This window comes from Pholis gunnellus (assembly GCF_910591455.1).
Source record: "Pholis gunnellus genome assembly, chromosome: 5".
NCBI classification, from domain to species: domain Eukaryota; kingdom Metazoa; phylum Chordata; class Actinopteri; order Perciformes; family Pholidae; genus Pholis; species Pholis gunnellus.
Window position 1 is genome coordinate 1,380,477 of NC_136531.1, and position 18,253 is coordinate 1,398,729.

At 40.2% G+C, this 18,253-nt stretch overlaps 1 protein-coding gene across 1 annotated transcript; it reads left to right on the forward strand.

Moving 5' to 3' along the window:
• Positions 1-9,141: 9,141 nt before the first annotated feature.
• LOC306696141 (serine protease 1-like) lies at positions 9,142-13,050 on the forward strand. The gene is made up of 6 exons (XM_079159680.1): positions 9,142-9,188; positions 11,184-11,361; positions 11,506-11,691; positions 11,956-12,017; positions 12,256-12,407; positions 12,510-13,050. Exons 1-6 carry the CDS (start codon positions 9,149-9,151, stop codon positions 12,660-12,662), a joined length of 771 nt encoding a protein of 256 aa, XP_079015806.1. The 5' UTR covers positions 9,142-9,148; the 3' UTR covers positions 12,663-13,050.
• Positions 13,051-18,253: the final 5,203 nt, after the last annotated feature.

An 18,253-nucleotide genomic window follows, 5' to 3' on the forward strand; every position in this document is an offset into this window, starting at 1 on the left:
ACGATCACAGAAAGAGAGCAGTGGATAAAACCAGGTCTGCAGAGGAACCCCACATCCTTTATTTCATAGTTAGTTCATAAGTTAAATTGAAGACATCTTAAAGGACCCCTCTTGACATTGTTTAAGACACAATCATTAAAATAATCCGCTCTAATCTCATGTGTCTGATGTGTTTTTTCCACAGAAACATTTCTTGATAGAAAGTCTTGTATCACATCAGCTCCCTCTCCCTCATTGAGAACATCTGAATCTATGAATAAACTATGTTTCCATTTCCATTGTGCACAGTGAAGGTGAAGTGACGATAAGCTAAAGTCATTTTTAATGTGGACTGTGAGTTTAATCAAAGTGTGCTGCAGTAAGAACCCAGTGGAAAAGGAAGAAGGGCTTATTAAATATGATCTATTCACGTTTCTGTCGTCTGAATACGTTTAACAACAAGGTAACAAAGTTCAGAATAAAGGTTTTAATAAGGAACTGTAAACTACAGTGTCTAAATCTGTTATGATTATTAGAAATGTGTTTAAATCTGCAATGTCCTGTATGACAGGTGTGACAGATGCTGATCTGATGAAACTGTCAGTTCACTTGTGTTCGCTTTACCTTTCAAAGGCAACCAGAGAGCTCGCTCTGTGTCGGTGTCGCTCACTGTGTGACTCTTCATCCTGACTTGCAGATCAGAGTTTTTTGGTAAAAACACAGCAAAGATATCAGGAAACAGCAAGTCACCCTCACAGCAGGAGGGTAGAAGGAAAGAAGTGTTTAGAAAGAAGGGAACACGTTTTGATCATTCACATGTTTGAAATGTACAACTTACAATAGAAATCAATGTTGATATTGGCATTGGTATCAGTTAACAAGGTCTGTTTCTAAATGTCAGTGGCACGGCCCCCCTACTCACTGTACCGTCACATGTATGTGTGTGTGTGTGTGTGTGTGTGTGTGTGTGTGTGTGTGCGCCTTGCTTGCTCTAAAATATGTAACGGCGTTAAGATGCGTGGAAACAGCAGATTCATAAAATACAACAAACTTTTGGAAATCGTAGCAGAGCTGCCATGTAACACAACACAGCCAACGTATGCAATGAGGAGCAATTGTTTCTACCATCCTCTAAAATCTAGACGAACTATACATGTTTTAAACTCATCACTTATCTAATAGATTGAAGAAGTTGGCCAAGATTGTTGACTGTTACTCTCGTTACTGCGGAGACTCAACAATTGATGAAGTTCACACATCATCATGAATGTGCAGATCTTCTCAGCCAATGGGAACCTGTCAGTGAAGCTTTGCGATGTGATTGGTGGCTCAAAGGCCAACAGGACGGTGTGAAGAGGGTTTAAAAGCCAACACTTTCACACCAGGAGGGCAGTCCAGAGGGAGAACGACAGCGATGGCTCGTCTTACGTCTCTTCTCGTTGTGCTGTGGGTCGGTGAGTCACTAAGTTTATATCAAGTTCCTTCAAAGTGAATTGATGTTTTCTGTTCTAACTCACAATGATGAGGACTTTGTGTTTCAGGTGTCACAGTGGGCTCGGTGGTGGATCTGCAGAAGAGAATCTACGGAGGTCACGATTGTCTCAATAATGAGCGTCTGTACCATGTTCAACTGAGAACATCTGATCCTGATCAATCTGTCTGTGGCGGCTCTCTGATCAGAGCCCAGTGGATTCTGACTGCAGCACACTGCTGGGACCCAAAACTGTAAGAAACACAGATCTATACTTAAAGCTTCACTCCATTAAAACATGTCTTTCCTTATTGTTACTTCACAGTCACTGTGCAGAATGATGTACGTGCAGAGTTTGAGTCTTTTAATTAGTCTTAGAAATAGACCGTCTGTGCTCACCTTAAGTCTCAGTTTAAAACTTGACGTCCAAACGCAGCATCTGGACCACGAGAGGCTGATAACAGCTGATGGTAGCTGATGGTGGCTCTCTGACCAGTGACCAGTGGAGAAAGTGAGAAATATATTGTTTCTAGTTTTGAAGTAAAACTGTCACTCATGAATTCACTAAACCTCCCAAAGTCCTGAAGCATCAATCAGTGATGGTTTGATATAAAACTACAACATTGTTCAGTGATTACTGACCTATAATATGAACATATGCTGTGTTTACAATAACTCAGTGATGATCCTCTTCATCTGTACTTATCTACTTATCATCTGTGCATCCAGGTCCAGGGAAACGGATGAACTCTGGGAGTTTTAGCTTGTTCACTTTAAAACAGACGTAAAGACGTTAAAGCTCACATGAGATCACCTCCACTGTGCTGCTGGTTAAAGGTGAAGGAGACGCTGTTGTCTCATGATGGTAGAAAGAACAAGTTAGTCTACTTCAGCCTGACGATCACAGCATATGTAACTATTGACACCGAACGTGAACTTCCATAATGAAAATGTATTCTTTGCGTACAGATAATATAACTAACATCCAGCTTTTTAGTGAGTGAGCTGTAGAGGAGACTTGGTTCAAAGTATTTGTTTCTGAATGATTCGTATGTGACATTCAGGTAATTCATGTATGATTTGTGCAGCTTCACATTCATCACTTACTTACATTCGGTTTGCTTTTGGAATCTGTTTAGTTTTGTAAAACAAATATAACAAATATTCTTGAGAATGTTCCTAAACTTGACTTAAGTGTCAGAAGACTTTAAAAAGTGACTCATGAGCTCTGTGTAGAATTGTGTGTAAGTCTGGATATTTGTATTGAGACTTGAGTCTATTCAGTCAAACAAACACTTTCACTCAGGAGACGGTTGTTCGTGCAGCATGTGAAACAAGAAGTCAACTTTGATTTATTTGTCACATATTTTACATACTTCAGTAAAGTCACACTTATTTTAACACAAACCACAATCTTTTCCTGAACTTAAAGAAGTACTTTTCTTTCCTGAACCCAACTGCATTGTTTCCTGTGAAGAAGGAAGTTTATTTTGAAAAGACTGTAAGCATGTGTAACCTCTGTGAGATGTCTCCTGGCTCAATGAATCTCCTGGAGCTGGTGGCTTGTGGTAACATGAGGTTTATTTCCACATCTGCATTCATCACAAAGGACACAGAAGAATTCTCAGCACTTGTGGACAACTGCGCATGCTCTGTCTACTCTGAATCCTCCGTTGCGTTCAGGATTACTCATTTTGAAATACAGTGGTATAATGAGGCGGTGATCGTATAGTGGTTTTAAATTAATGTAAATAAAATAGCCGAAATAGAACAAAAACTCTTTCTTAGGAGAAATAAATATATATATAACCACAAATATAATTATACAGATTTCTCCCACTGGACTGTTACCTTTTTCATTTTATAATAACAATTGTGTAACTGAGTAAACATTTAGACTATATAAAACACTCCATCTGCATGTTTAAAATAGTATCACACTCTATAGAACAACATACTGTAACATACCTGCATTCATCACAAAGGACACAGAAGAATTCTCAACACTCGTGGACAACTGCGCATGCTCTGTCTAGAAAGACGGCATCACGTTAATGTTAGCTAGCTATAACGGAGACATTTTTATTGGCAATAAAACATATAAAAACGTATCGTTAACTTAATAAAAACATGGCGAATATAATCTAATACAATTACTATTCAACAAAATAAAGCCAGCTCAACTCTTATGTACTTTTAAAGTTAGTTAACATTATATTGTCCACGGACATTCATAGAAACGTTACCTAGTCGTGAATCCTCCGTTGCGCTGAGGATTACCCATAGTCCCTTGCGTCTACTATTCAGTGCAGGTACATATTTACAACAGCAGGTGGCGTAGTTTCCCCATTTAGCGGGATTTAATCTGAACGTGTTCAACTATGTTACACATGTAACAAGCTTAAAGTGACTCGTGTTGCTGAACTTCAAGACTTTTGTAGGAAAGGTGAGAAAAATGAAGAGTAGTGTTTTCGTAAGATATCATACCAACTGTTTTGCAAATCTGATCCTTGTGCATATTAACTATTGACTAATAACTAATGCTACTGTGAGCTTCATGTGTTGTTGGGTTCATCAACAAAGCCCTGGACTCCCACTGACTCTGACTCTTACATCCCCAGGACAACTGTTACACACCCTTGCACATCCTTTCTATGTTTCTATATTAAAATACACTTGCCACTTTTATAATGTACTTGTTTGTTTGTTTATCATATTTTATTGTACATTTTAACCTAAACTATACCTTCATATCTTCTGGAGTGTGCTGCGCACAAGGCGACTTGAAAGGCGTAACTTCACCAACTGGAGCCCTCAAACTTAAATAAATAAATAAAAAAGTCAAAATAATAAGCGCCCAATAGAAAGGCTGTTACAGCCAGCTGGACACTCATCCATCCATTTGAGAAAGCTGTTTTAAATACTTCATAAATGCTATAAAAATTGGACATCCAGGCATATTACCCACATTACTAGCCACTGGAGGAGTAACAAGAACACAAAGAAAAAATAAAATCTGTTTTACAAATCTCCTCCTTCAACATCCCGGATGAGTTCTCATTCACGATTAGTCCAGGGAAAATAAGATTAATACATTATTAAAACAAAACCAGTGAAAGAGAATCAAGCACAACAGAAATATATATAATTAAGAAACAATTTATTAATAAAATGCTGACAAAGAAGGCTCAAAACACCAATGGAAAAAGCACTTTCTATTAGAAGACAACCGTACTAGTAACTAAACAACAGTTCAAGTCTTAGATCAAAAGATTTTGTCCCCGTCTGTTTGTCTCTCCTGGTCTCTTAACACCCAGCTGCTCACGAGTGATTGAGCTCCGATGTGTAGGTGAGGAGGGCGGTACCTGGGGAGAGACTCATGAGAGAAAGAGAGCAGCTCTGCTGAAATGATCTCCTTCCTGCAGCAGTCAGTCCGTTAAACAGTGAACTCTGAGGTTCTTTTGACTTTTAAAACCTTGATTTCTGCATTTTTGTTGTTACAATCTTGTTTTTTTGTAGCCAGAAGTGACACAAGAGGGTGGAGCCGAATGCTGAAGAAGACATATTTGGTCGATCACACGAATATGAATAACTCTCATGAACTGAAACACACTGTGAAAGTAAATTAGTCTCCATTAAAAGTGTGCAGAATGATCTTCTAGCAGCTCCAATTTTCAGTGTACCCATGAATCTACACACAACCATCACTGGATTACTTTCATACGGAAGAAAACCTAAAAATGTGATGATTCTCAGGCAACTTATTCAGTGTCTTTCAGACAGAGGGATAGTACTGATATCCCCAGGAAATGTAATACACACAGCATCTAAAAATAATCATATATCATGTTTGTGTGACTTAAAATGACTGAGTTATGACTCTGAGAAATAGTGTGATTTTTGACCAAACCTGAATCAAGTGTTAAAGGATCTTAATCTCCTCCATGATCTGTGTCTCTGCTGCAGCTTCACCTTTCGACAAACTACAATACCTAACTTCCTGTTGTTTTTACAACGGATGCATGCACCTGTACCTTTCACCTCATGCAGTATATGTGGCTGTAATGACCACTGCAGCCTGTAGAGGGCGGTCACATGATGATGAACTGATCCTACCAGAGTTAGGGTTGTTTTTACAGGGATTCACATTCCTTTACAACCAAGACAACACACAGCACAGTGTGAGTGTGTGTTTGTATAAACATTTACCTAACTATCCAACAGTGGACTTACGCGTTGTTACACATTGACCAACAAGGGACTCCGTAGCCAACAAGTGACATTTTGGAAGTCCCCTGTTGGTCAGGCTTTAAATCAACCTAATATCATGTTTAAAACCCTCTGGTGATTTTTTTTTTTCATTTTAGCCCAGTGGGGACTTGAAGTTGTCTGAGTTTGTGTGTAAGTCCATGCTCAGCACTGCTTCTACTGGCTGGAGCAGGGATTTCAACGACTCACTCACACACATCATTTTTAACACTCCTTTGTTGTGTGAATGGCTTCCAGTTTTGCCTGTTTTTCAGACTGTAGATGGGCTGTTAAACAGGCTACTTAGTGAAGAAACCAGTGTTTTGGAAGATGATTTTATTTATTATGTTCATGTAACAATATATTAACGCTGAACTTTAGTGTATATCTTAAGTTTCAGTTTTGTCAATTTATTTCAGTGACCCAGAAGGCAGGAGAGTGATACATATTTAAGAATCTAATAGAATGGAAGAAATTAGAAAAACCACCAGGATGAAATTAAGATTAAAATAATCAGCAGTAAAATCATTTGTTTTCAGATTAAATCAGTAAAAACATCACTCACCTCTCTTGGCAATTTTTTAAAAGAAATGAAAAAGCAGATATTTGCAGTTCTATTCTGGGAATAGACCTAAAAACTAAATATTCTGTTGCATTTGTTTATTTCAAAATGATGAGAAACAGAATTCCACATTTGGTTGGATTAGCATGATAATGCATTGTGGGTAATGTAGGAATGTGTGTGTGTGTGTGTGTGTGTGTGTGTGTGTGTGTGTTTTCTTCCTAACTTGGACTACTTCTGGGGACACATTTCAGACTAAAGTCAAGTTAATTGGGGATGGCTTGTCCAATATCTTCAATCATAAATTTGTCTCAGAGGGCTTTACAGTCTGTACAACATATGACCTCTGACCTTCTACGCTCGCATCAGAGAAGGAAAGATTCCCCCAAAAAATATTTTTTTGAGGAGGGATCCCTGTCTCAGGATGGACAGAAGTGAAATAGATGTTTACATAATGAACAACATAGTCAATCCACATGACAGAAATCATACATATGAGTAGTAAAAGTAGGAATAATAAAAGAAAAAAATGATCATTACTCATCATTAGAGCAGCAGTGAATGTAAAATAAGGATAAAAAGCAGTAACAGTAGCAGACAGTAATATATATATATAACTTAGAATAGCAATCGGTTTCAAGCAGCGCCACGACGACAGTCACGACCACATTCCAGGTGTAACCAGGATCCATGGAAACCTGCGAAACACAGTGTGTGTGTGTGTGTGTGTGTGTGTGTGTGTGTGTAGAGGGTTTGGGGGTGGAGGCTGTTCCCACAGCTCTTTATGTTCACACACACACACACACACACACACACACACACACACACACACACACACACACAGAGCTCTGACGGTTCATAAGTCACATTTATTCTCATTTATCTTTAATTGAACTCTAACGATGCTGCTGTGATAAATATCACTAAAGACTGTGTTTATGTTTTATTAGATTTCTTTGTTAAACGTGGTCGCTGGCTATGATGTGTTTCCTGTCTTCAGCGCTCAGAGTATTTTCATATGTAACTATGTCCACTGAAGATTGAACAGCAGCTTTTTATGTCACTTACTTAGTAAAATGTGTCCTCGTGCCGTTGGCTTATCGACACAGAGGAGCTCAGGTGAGGCAATGATCGTCTGTCAATTCACAGTTTTTATGGTTTGATAGTACGTCATATTTTAATATTCATTTTGACTCGTGTGTCTCCCTCTCCTGTCTCTCTGTGTGTGTGTGTGTGTGTGTGTGTCTCCCTCTCCTGTCTCTCTCTCTGTGTGTGTGTGTGTGCGTGTGTGCGTGTGTGCGTGTGTGTGTGTGTGTGTGTGTGGCTTCTCCATTCTCTCTCCCGGCACCCTGATTGCTGTCAAGCTGTTTCACCTGCTCTGAGCCACTCACCTGTCAAACATCAACTCATCAGCTCCGCAGTATTTCTACCCCGGCTCTTCACAGATCCAGGACCAGATCTTAGTCTCAGCTACCTTGGTAGTGACTCGCTTCAGGCCTCTGCAGTGTTTGTGGTTTCTGAGAACTAATCCTTGTGTTGTTGTGGAGCCTGACATTAAGCGCTCTTGTCCCCTTTGCCTCAGGATCCTAAATGAAACCTTCTGACCTTCTCTTGACCTCTTGACAGTGTCCAGTGTTTGGGTCAGCCTCACTCCACCGTGACAAGCTGAGGTTAAAGTATTTCACCAGAGAAAGAGCCCGAGGTCAAGCAAAGGTCCAACAGATACTGCAACAGAATATAAATCTATGTTTTCTAAGACCTACTACTACTACTACTACTACTACTACTACTACTACTACTACTACTACTACAACTGCTTATTAAGTGTGTGTGTGTGTGTGAGAGAGAGAGTGTCAGTGAAAACAGAGATCCTTGTGTAAAGTAACAATGAGACCAGAGTCGTGTGCTAAAGTGTCGTTTATTAAAATATGACGTACTATCAAACCATAAAAACTGTGAATTGACAGACGATCATTGCCTCACCTGAGCTCCTCTGTGTCGATAAGCCAACGGCACGAGGACACATTTTACTAAGTAAGTGACATAAAAAGCTGCTGTTTAATCTTCAGTGGACATAGTTACATATGAAAATACTCTGAGCGGGGGGGGGGGGGGTTGTGTGAGTGTGAGTGTGTGTGTGTGTGTGTGTGGGGGGGTTCTATAGGTGTGTGTGTGTGTGTGTGTGTGTTTTAATGTGGGGCTGTTCTCTATGCTCACAGACACACAAATTAATAGTTTAGTGTGAATTCAGTAAAACCTAAATTAAATTTGTAATGTAATAAAAAATGGTAACAGAAATAATTCAATTTTAAACAAACACCACTACTACTACTACTACTACTACTACTACTACTACTACTACTACTACTACTACTACTACTACTTACTACTACACAAATAAGTAATATGATACAACTGGAGACTAACAGAAATAATTCAGTATTACACAAACACTATTAAAACTACTACGACTACATATTCTACTACTACACACACATTGAGCGTATTCATGGAGCGATATTAAAGGTATACAGTAACATTTCCACTGAACTGCTTTAAATGAATTCCTCTCATTCAACATGTGGACTTAAAGCCGACTTGAACTCATTTCTTCATTATGAACTTAAACAATATCTGAGTTCCTCTACGTGAATACACCATGAAGTCAGCTTCATGTTGGTCTCATCTTTCTTCTCTTTCTATATCAGAGTCTTTGTCCTCTATATTCCATACGTTATCACACATTTGCATACGTGTAGGTCTTTGTACCCAATGCGGTTGTGTTGATAAACCTCCATGAGGTGATTGGTGGCTGGAAGGCCAACAGGACCGAGTGAAGACATTTAAAAAGGCTCCAGTGTTGCACCAGGAGGGCATCATTGAAAGAGATGGGTGGCATGACGCGTCTTCTCCTTCTGCTGTGGGCCGGTGAGTGTTCAACTGCTGCTGCTCACTGTAACCGTTCTCTCTGCTTTCAGACAGTCTTCATGTAAACAGTGTGTTTTAAACTGAGTTCCTGCATCAGACGTGATGTTCTTACACCTCTCGTAGGGTGTTAACAGATCTATGATGCATTCTGGGGACAGTTCCACTTTAAAAGTTTGTAATAACATTTTAAAATCTATTTCAAAATGTGTAGGAAGCCAGTGTTTCTTCTTCCTCATCAGTCTAAAAGAAACGTTGCGAGTTCAGCATCAAACCTCATCTCTTAACTCGCCATTGTTTACTCTAGTTTAGTTTAGTTTGATATCACTTCTATTGTTTGCCACCAAACTTATGTCTTTGTTCAAAGCGAGTGGTTTGGACGGTGATGAACGTCTCTTGTCCAAAGCTTAGTCCTGTTTTTAAGGACTACGCCCTTAACCGGGAGGCTGCACCTTCAACGTGACCGACTACTTCTTCTCTCTACTCGACTTCTTCGTCCTCATGTTGGACTGAAGACACGTTTTAAACTCAATTTCTAGCCACATCTTACACATCGCACCTTTAAGGACACTGTATATCCAACAGTGTGCTGCTGCTCATAGTAACAGCTAGTGTGCCCTTTACTTACTGCAGCACCCCACACACACACACACACTCAGAGAAACCCTGTGGATATGGTAGAAGGCGTTCTAGTCCACATGTAGACTAGATGGGTGGACTCCCATGACCTCTCCTGCAATGATAAACAGTTGGTCCACTGTTCCGCTCCACCAGGATGGAGTCAGCATCACTCCTCCTGAATCTGAGGAGCAATCGGCCTTCTTTCTAGCAACCTGCTGGAAGCGTTCACCAGTTTAGTGAGTGACTTGCTGCCTTCATTCAACTTGACCCTGTGTCAGAGAGATTGTGATGAAGCTTTTTCAGTAAATACATATTAATACATTTGCTCAGCCTTCTCTTTCCAAGTGTGTCTGATAACTTCAGTGACCTTCAGGTAGAGAGAGTTATCTTTAAGACTTTATTCATCAATACTCGCTTCTTCTTCACGATTTAATGATTACTTTTAAAATGTAAAAACAAATAAATTCAGAACAGAATTAGAATTTATTCATATTTTAAATGTAACTTATTATTGTTTCAGGTCACTTCATAAAGTCATTAAAATCTCACTGGAGACAAATCTACCATGTGTATAAAATAAAACACATTTCTGAGTGAAGTTTATAAAGAATGAAGAACACAGACCAGATCAGACAGTTTCATCCATTCCTGTAGTCCTCTGTCCTCCTCTGGCTGCTTTGTCTCAGCAGAGAAATCAACAAGGCAGCTCATGCTCGCTGAACATGTGTTGATAAAGTATTTGCTTTTTACACGGAAATGTTTTATTGCAGTAACGGTAACGAGAGAAGTTACCGTCAAATCGAATAATCTTCACCTTCTGCCACGACATTTGTTCTCGCTGACTCATCGTGTGTGTGTGTGTGTGTGTGTGTGTGTGTGTGTGTGTGTGTGTGAGTAGTTAGAGGAGCTCAGCGCTGCAGTGTGATATTAAATTCCACCAAAACATTCAAAAGTACTCATGAAAAGCAGCAGTAACGTCGGTGACTTGTCATTACTCTGATCTTAATGTTTGAGCACTGGTGCCTGTTCAACACCAGTTTCAGTAACCAGCACTACCTTCAGATGATGTGAAGTTTGTCCCTTCTGGGCTGCTGTAGAAACATGGCGGTGCAACATGGCTGACTCTGTGAAGAGGACCCGCTCCTAGAGAACGGCTCAATGGCTTTTTCTAAGCTATCAGAAACATAACTTTCTTAGTTTCTGCTCGTTATACACTAATGGGAAATAGTTATGTATAATATATTCATTTCCTGCCAATAACCCCCCTTAATGTGACACACGGTGTCATATATAGTTCCTTCATATTGAACTGTTGTTGTCTACTGAGTACAAACAACCAGTGTTCTAACTCACAATGATGAGGACTTTGTGTTTCAGGTGTCACAGTGGGCTCGCTGATGGATCTGCAGAAGAGAATCATCGGCGGTAAAGATTGTAAACTATTTCAGCGTAGGTACCATGTGTCTTTATTATATAACGGTGATCCCTATTGTAGCGGCTCTCTGATCAGTAAGGAGTGGATTCTGACTGCAGCTCACTGCTGGGAACCAGGAGGGTGAGAAAGTGACAACTTTACTTTAAAACTAGTCACCATGTTTCTCATTCATGAAGTCATTCTGAAAGCAGCAGTCAGTAGGGAACTGATTGGCGATGCATCTATAGTAGTTCACTGATGCTTCTCTGTATCTTTTATTTGCAGGACCATCACAGCAGTTTTTGGTAGAGACCCAAAGTCTACAAAATATGTGACAATCACAGAACATGAGATCTATGAGAGCAAATTCAACAAAAAACATGACATCATGCTGCTGAAGCTACCTAACCCCACTAACATTCCACCTGTACCACTTCCTACTCCTGCTGACTGTGAAAATAAACCCAAAGTGTGAGTTGTGATCTTTGCTCCTTTAATCCGTCTGACAGTTCAACTCAAAATGAGAACTTGCTCTGATATCTTTATAGAGAGTAGCTAAACCACAGAGTTCTGTTTTCATCTACCCTGGAAATAAAACATAAAATGCTTCTAGAACGTGAAACAAGTATCAACATGACTGTGGTCAGAGTGTGTGTTTAAAGAAGAACATTTAAATGTTTCTTTTTTAAATTAAACTGCTATAAAAAGGTTTCTGTTCTTTTTTTTGTATTTCAGAGATGATGAAGTTCATATTGCAGGTTATTACTCAACTGCACGTCCCGGTGAAAATATAGCAGGTGAGATGTATTTTGTTTATTTTACAATCTACGTTAATAAACAATAATCTATTGCTTTATTACAGTTAGTGTTGTTATTTTGATTGTGTGTTTGGTAACACTGCTGACTATATTTACATTCACTACATCTTCATTTAGTCTCAGAAGTGTGTTGCTTTGTTATTATAGTCATGTATTTATGTAATAACACATGAATCTGCATCTTCAGTTAGAGCTCACTTTTTATATTTCCATCTAGAATTAGACAAGAAAGATCTATCAAAGCCGATCCAATGTGCAACGGTCAGGGTTGCCAAATGTAGTTTGTTCACGAAATGTCTGCAGATGTTCATAGAAGGAAAGTCTGAAGACGTATTCTGTTTCCAAGACGAATACGTGGATTCCACTCCAGTGAGTTGGCTTCTGACTATCTTTTCTTCAAGTCATTACAAGCTTTTACCAATTCATTATAAATGAGTATTCAGTAATAAAATATCTACATCTCTCTCACAGGGTGACTCTGGTGGAGGAGTGGTGTACAATGGCAAGATCTATGGTGTCCTTGTAAGAGGTGAAAAGATAGCCTGCAGTGGAATAGGTGAATCGATGGACGTCTGTTATTACAAGAAATGGATCAAAACCACTACTGGTATCCTCTGGCCCTGACAGTGACGTGTAGGCTGAGCTCTACTTTAAAATGTTCTGTCATCTAACAGACATTTCTCATGCATTAAGAAAACTGTTGAGTTACTCTAAATTTTCAGTTGATAAATGTACTATTGATGAAATGTTAGTAAAGCCCTTTAACACAAACAATAACTGTTATTCTATGACTTTATTCTTCACATGGTCGTGTCTGAGTTATAACTGTTAGTTTACACATTCTTGGTGTCAAACCCTTCTGGTAAAGAATAATAATCAAAGTATATAAAAACACATCTCTAGATTTTAACATGTGTTAACGTCTGCTATTCTTTCCACAACACTGATAACTATGATAATCAATATGACTCTTCTTGTCCAATGTTGTCAGTTTAAATAAAATGAAGATGACTCACAATCCTTTGTTGTTGTTTTTGTTTTCAGTGTCACAGAAAAAATACACAAACAGATTTCTGTGACATTTAAAGCTCCATTAATCAATATCTCTAAAGCTACAATGAGATTTATTTTGGCCATGTGGGGGCAGTGTGTTCTTATAATAACAGTGATTATAGCTGTGTTACGTTCCCCTTTTGGCATCTAGGGAATGCGGGGAGTAACGATGTTAATTTTCCGGGGAAAGAGAGACTGAGCAACTGATGAGCGTTTAACAAAGGAATGTTTATTATAGAAAACTGTTAACTGCTTACACGGCAGTAAATGAAAACAACTTCCTTACAACAAGAAAGCGACACTAGACCACTATACGGCCAACAACAGCCCACACTGCGGTAACAGGGGTGATCGGGTGATCCACTGATCCACAGCAACACGCGTCCACACAGCTTCACCGCTGCGGTTTTGACCCAAGGGGTTGTCCTTCAGGAGCCCCTCTCCTTTTATACACTGCTGATCGTGATTGAACGCAGCCGCGTCCAATCAGTGGCTGCAGCTAGCATCCGGGACAGAGGGTGGCACCCGAGAGGACACTGAGGGTAAGCAGATGGAGAGCACAAACACAAGACACGTAACACCCCCTCCCATAAAACCAAACACTTGTTTGGCCACAACCAACCCCCACCCTACATTCAGTCACATAATCACCACAACAGAGACCTAGGACAACACACAGAAGGAGACAAACAGACAACATCCCCCCAGACAGATCCAACTGTTCGTGCGACCCACTTCCGCAGCAACCCACCATTCTCTAGAAGAAAAGACTGCTTCGTTCTGCACCCACTGGTGCCTTCCCCCACCGCGGCGAAACACTTTGCCAAGGCTGGACCACTTCCTTGGGCGCTGATGAGCGCTTCACCGGTCGCTGATGAGCGCTTCACCGGCTGGATCAGTAGTGGACTTTGCTCCACCTGTAGGAACCTTCGAGGTGCCATTCACCGACTCACCAACAGGGAGAGACCTATCTCCAGACAGCACAGAAGCCACCAGTGACTCATCAGTGGGGACATCCACAGTCTCAGGGTCAATGAACACCTTTCCTTCCGCCACATCGTTCCCCATGATGAGATCCACACCATCCACCGGAAAACACGAGCGGACCGCCACAGGGAAGGAACCACTTATTAGTTTGGTCTTCACATATACCCGGTGGAGAGGTGCCGGAATGAAACCCATGTCTATTCCTCTCACCACCGTACTCTCATCGCAGGCAGACTCGTCACTAAAAGGCAGCGCACTTGCAAGAATAAAGGACTGCGACCCACCAGTGTTGCGTAGCACCGTCATCGGGCGCTGGTCCTCTGCCTCTCCTGTGAGCGACACACATCCTTCTAAGATAAAGGGTTTAACACACTTATCAGGCCCTCTTGGAGCGGCAACCTGGCCAATGGGAGTCACCGTCGTCAGTAACCCGACTCCCTGCGGCTGCTGTCCGGAAGTTGCCCCAGGTGGCTTCCGTTTCCAGGCTGTACAGTCCACGACCAAGTGACCAGGGTCATGACAATAAAAACACCGTCCCTCAGCTTTAGGAGCCGAACGAGAAATGTTCCCACGTGACACATATGGGCCACTACGTTCCTGCGAATACTCACACTCTTGAGCATCGCGCCTCGAAAACACATGCTTATGAGTAAGAGCGAATTCGTCCGCCAGTGTAGCAGCCTGCTGCAGGGTGGCCACTTTTTGTTCGTTCAAATACACCACTGTACGCTCAAGGACACAATTTTTAAATTCCTCCAGCATAAGCTTGTTCAGTTTAAAACAGACGTAAAGACGTTAAAGCTCACATGAGATCACCTCCACTGTGCTGCTGGTTAAAGGTGAAGGAGACGCTGTTGTCTCATGATGGTAGAAAGAACAAGTTAGTCTACTTCAGCCTGACGATCACAGCATATGTAACTATTGACACCGAACGTGAACTTCCATAATGAAAATGTATTCTTTGCGTACAGATAATATAACTAACATCCAGCTTTTTAGTGAGTGAGCTGTAGAGGAGACTTGGTTCAAAGTATTTGTTTCTGAATGATTCGTATGTGACATTCAGGTAATTCATGTATGATTTGTGCAGCTTCACATTCATCACTTACTTACATTCGGTTTGCTTTTGGAATCTGTTTAGTTTTGTAAAACAAATATAACAAATATTCTTGAGAATGTTCCTAAACTTGACTTAAGTGTCAGAAGACTTTAAAAGTGACTCATGAGCTCTGTGTAGAATTGTGTGTAAGTCTGGATATTTGTATTGAGACTTGAGTCTATTCAGTCAAACAAACACTTTCACTCAGGAGACGGTTGTTCGTGCAGCATGTGAAACAAGAAGTCAACTTTGATTTATTTGTCACATATTTTACATACTTCAGTAAAGTCACACTTATTTTAACACAAACCACAATCTTTTCCTGAACTTAAAGAAGTACTTTTCTTTCCTGAACCCAACTGCATTGTTTCCTGTGAAGAAGGAAGTTTATTTTGAAAAGACTGTAAGCATGTGTAACCTCTGTGAGATGTCTCCTGGCTCAATGAATCTCCTGGAGCTGGTGGCTTGTGGTAACATCAGGTTTATTTCCACATCTGCATTCATCACAAAGGACACAGAAGAATTCTCAGCACTTGTGGACAACTGCGCATGCTCTGTCTAGTCGTGAATCCTCCGTTGCGTTCAGGATTACTCATTTTGAAATACAGTGGTATAATGAGGCGGTGATCGTATAGTGCAGGGTTGGCCAACCCGTGGCTCCCGAGCCGCATGCGGCTCTTTGCCCGGTTTCATGCGGCTCGTATACGTTCATATCGAAGTTTGTATTTGTGTTTTTTTAATGTTCGTGTTCGCTTCGCTTGAGTTAAATACGGTATTTTCGTCAAACGCGCATGTGCGGCCACAGATTACGTTCCTCGTCGACCCATTTAACGCCGAGACGGACTGTTTGAAAGCCCCGCTAGTCACAGATGAGGATGCGGCTGAGTTGGAGATGATCGATCTTTGTGAGGAGGACCAACTCAAACCTGCTTTAAGGGAAGGGACCATTGAGTTCTGGAAAAGTGTGCCAATGAAAAAATACCCCAATGTCAAACGGGCTGCGCTTAAGATACTGTCAATGTTTGGGTCAACATACGTCTGCGAGTCTGTGTTTTCTACGGTGAAACACGTGAAATCAAAGCATCGATCTGTTCTGACTGACACACATGTGAAAGAATTGCTTCGAGTGGCAACAACGGAATACAAGCCAGATTTGAAGAGGATTGTTCAAGGCAAGGAATGCCAGAAGTCCCACTAAGTAACATGCATAGTAAAAGAAAAACACTATTGTAAATTATTATATTTTTGTTTGTGGACTTGGTTGAACTGAGAGTTTGTCTGTGTGAGACAGTGCACACAATGTTCATTGTTGAAAATGACTGGCCTGTGGTCTTAGGAGTCAATTTCTGTCATTATCATATTGGTGTGTGACATTTACAATAAATCTGGCTGAGCAAAGATATGTGTGTGTGTGAGGAAGGGATAGGGTGATGTTCATGTGTGCCCATGTGTATGATGTGGCTCTTTGCGGTAACACAGTAAAAAATGTGGCTCTTGGTCTCTGACTGGTTGGCCACCCCTGGTATAGTGGTTTTAAATTCATGTAAATAAAATAGCCGAAATAGAACAAAAACTCTTTCTTAGGAGAAATAAAAAGATATATACTGTATATATAACCAAAAATATAATTATACAGATTTCTCCCACTGGACTGTTACCTTTTTCATTTTATAATAACAATTGTGTAACTGAGTAAACATTTAGACTATATAAAACACTCCATCTGCATGTTTAAAATAGTATCACACTCTATAGAACAACATACTGTAACATACCTGCATTCATCACAAAGGACACAGAAGAATTCTCAGCACTCGTGGACAACTGCGCATGCTCTGTCTAGAAAGACGGCATCACGTTAATGTTAGCTAGCTACAACGGAGACATTTTTATTGGCAATAAAACATATAAAAACGTATAGTTAACTTAATAAAAACATGGCGAATATAATCTAAGACAAATACTATTCAACAAAATAAAGCCAGCTCAACTCTTATGTACTTTTAAAGTTAGTTAACATTATATTGTCCACGGACATTCACAGAAACGTTACCTAGTCGTGAATCCTCCGTTGCGCTGAAGATTACCCATAGTCCCTTGCGTCTACTATTCAGTGCAGGTACATATTTACAACAGCAGGTGGCGTAGTTTCCCCATTTAGCGGGATTTAATCTGAACGTGTTCAACTATGTTACACATGTAACAATCTTAAAGTGACTCGTGTTGCTGAACTTCAAGACTTTTGTAGGAAAGGTGAGAAAAATGAAGAGTAATGTTTTCGTAAGATATCATACCAACTGTTTTGCAAATCTGATCCTTGTGCATATTAACTATTGACTAATAACTAATGCTACTGTGAGCTTCATGTGTTGTTGGGTTCATCAACAAAGCCCTGGACTCCCACTGACTCTGACTCTTACATCCCCAGGACAACTGTTACACACCCTTGCACATCTTTTCTATGTTTCTATATTAAAATAAACTTGCCACTTTTATAATGTACTTGTTTTAACATACTCATATCTGTTTGTTTGTTTGTTTATCATATTTTATTGTACATTTTAACCTAAACTATACCTTCATATCTTCTGGAGTGTGCTGCGCTCAAGGCGACTTGAAAGGCGTAACTTCACCAACTGGAGCCCTCCCACCCCCCCCCCCCCCCCCGCCAGGAAACTTAAATAAATAAATAAAAAAGTCAAAATAATAAGCGCCCAATAGAAAGGCTGTTACAGCCAGCTGGACACTCATCCATCCATTTGAGAAAGCTGTTTTAAATACTTCATAAATGCTATAAAAGTTGGACATCCAGGCATATTACCCACATTACTAGCCACTGGAGGAGTAACAAGAACACAAAGAAAAAATAAAATCTGTTTTACAAATCTCCTCCTTCAACATCCCGGATGAGTTCTCATTCACGATTAGTCCAGGGAAAATAAGATTAATACATTATTAAAACAAAACCAGTGAAAGAGAATCAAGCACAACAGAAATATATATAATTAAGAAACAATTTATTAATAAAATGCTGACAAAGAAGGCTCAAAACACCAATGGAAAAAGCACTTTCTAT

Bases quoted from the DNA above. Each gene is read 5' to 3' on its own strand.
- LOC306696141 (XM_079159680.1), top strand. From the start codon at position 9,149: ATGGGTGGCATGACGCGTCTTCTCCTTCTGCTGTGGGCCG. The intron at 9,189-11,183 runs GTGAGTGTTCAA...TTTGTGTTTCAG, and splicing joins TCTCCTTCTGCTGTGGGCCG to GTGTCACAGTGGGCTCGCTG. The intron at 12,018-12,255 runs GTGAGATGTATT...ATTTCCATCTAG, and splicing joins TCCCGGTGAAAATATAGCAG to AATTAGACAAGAAAGATCTA.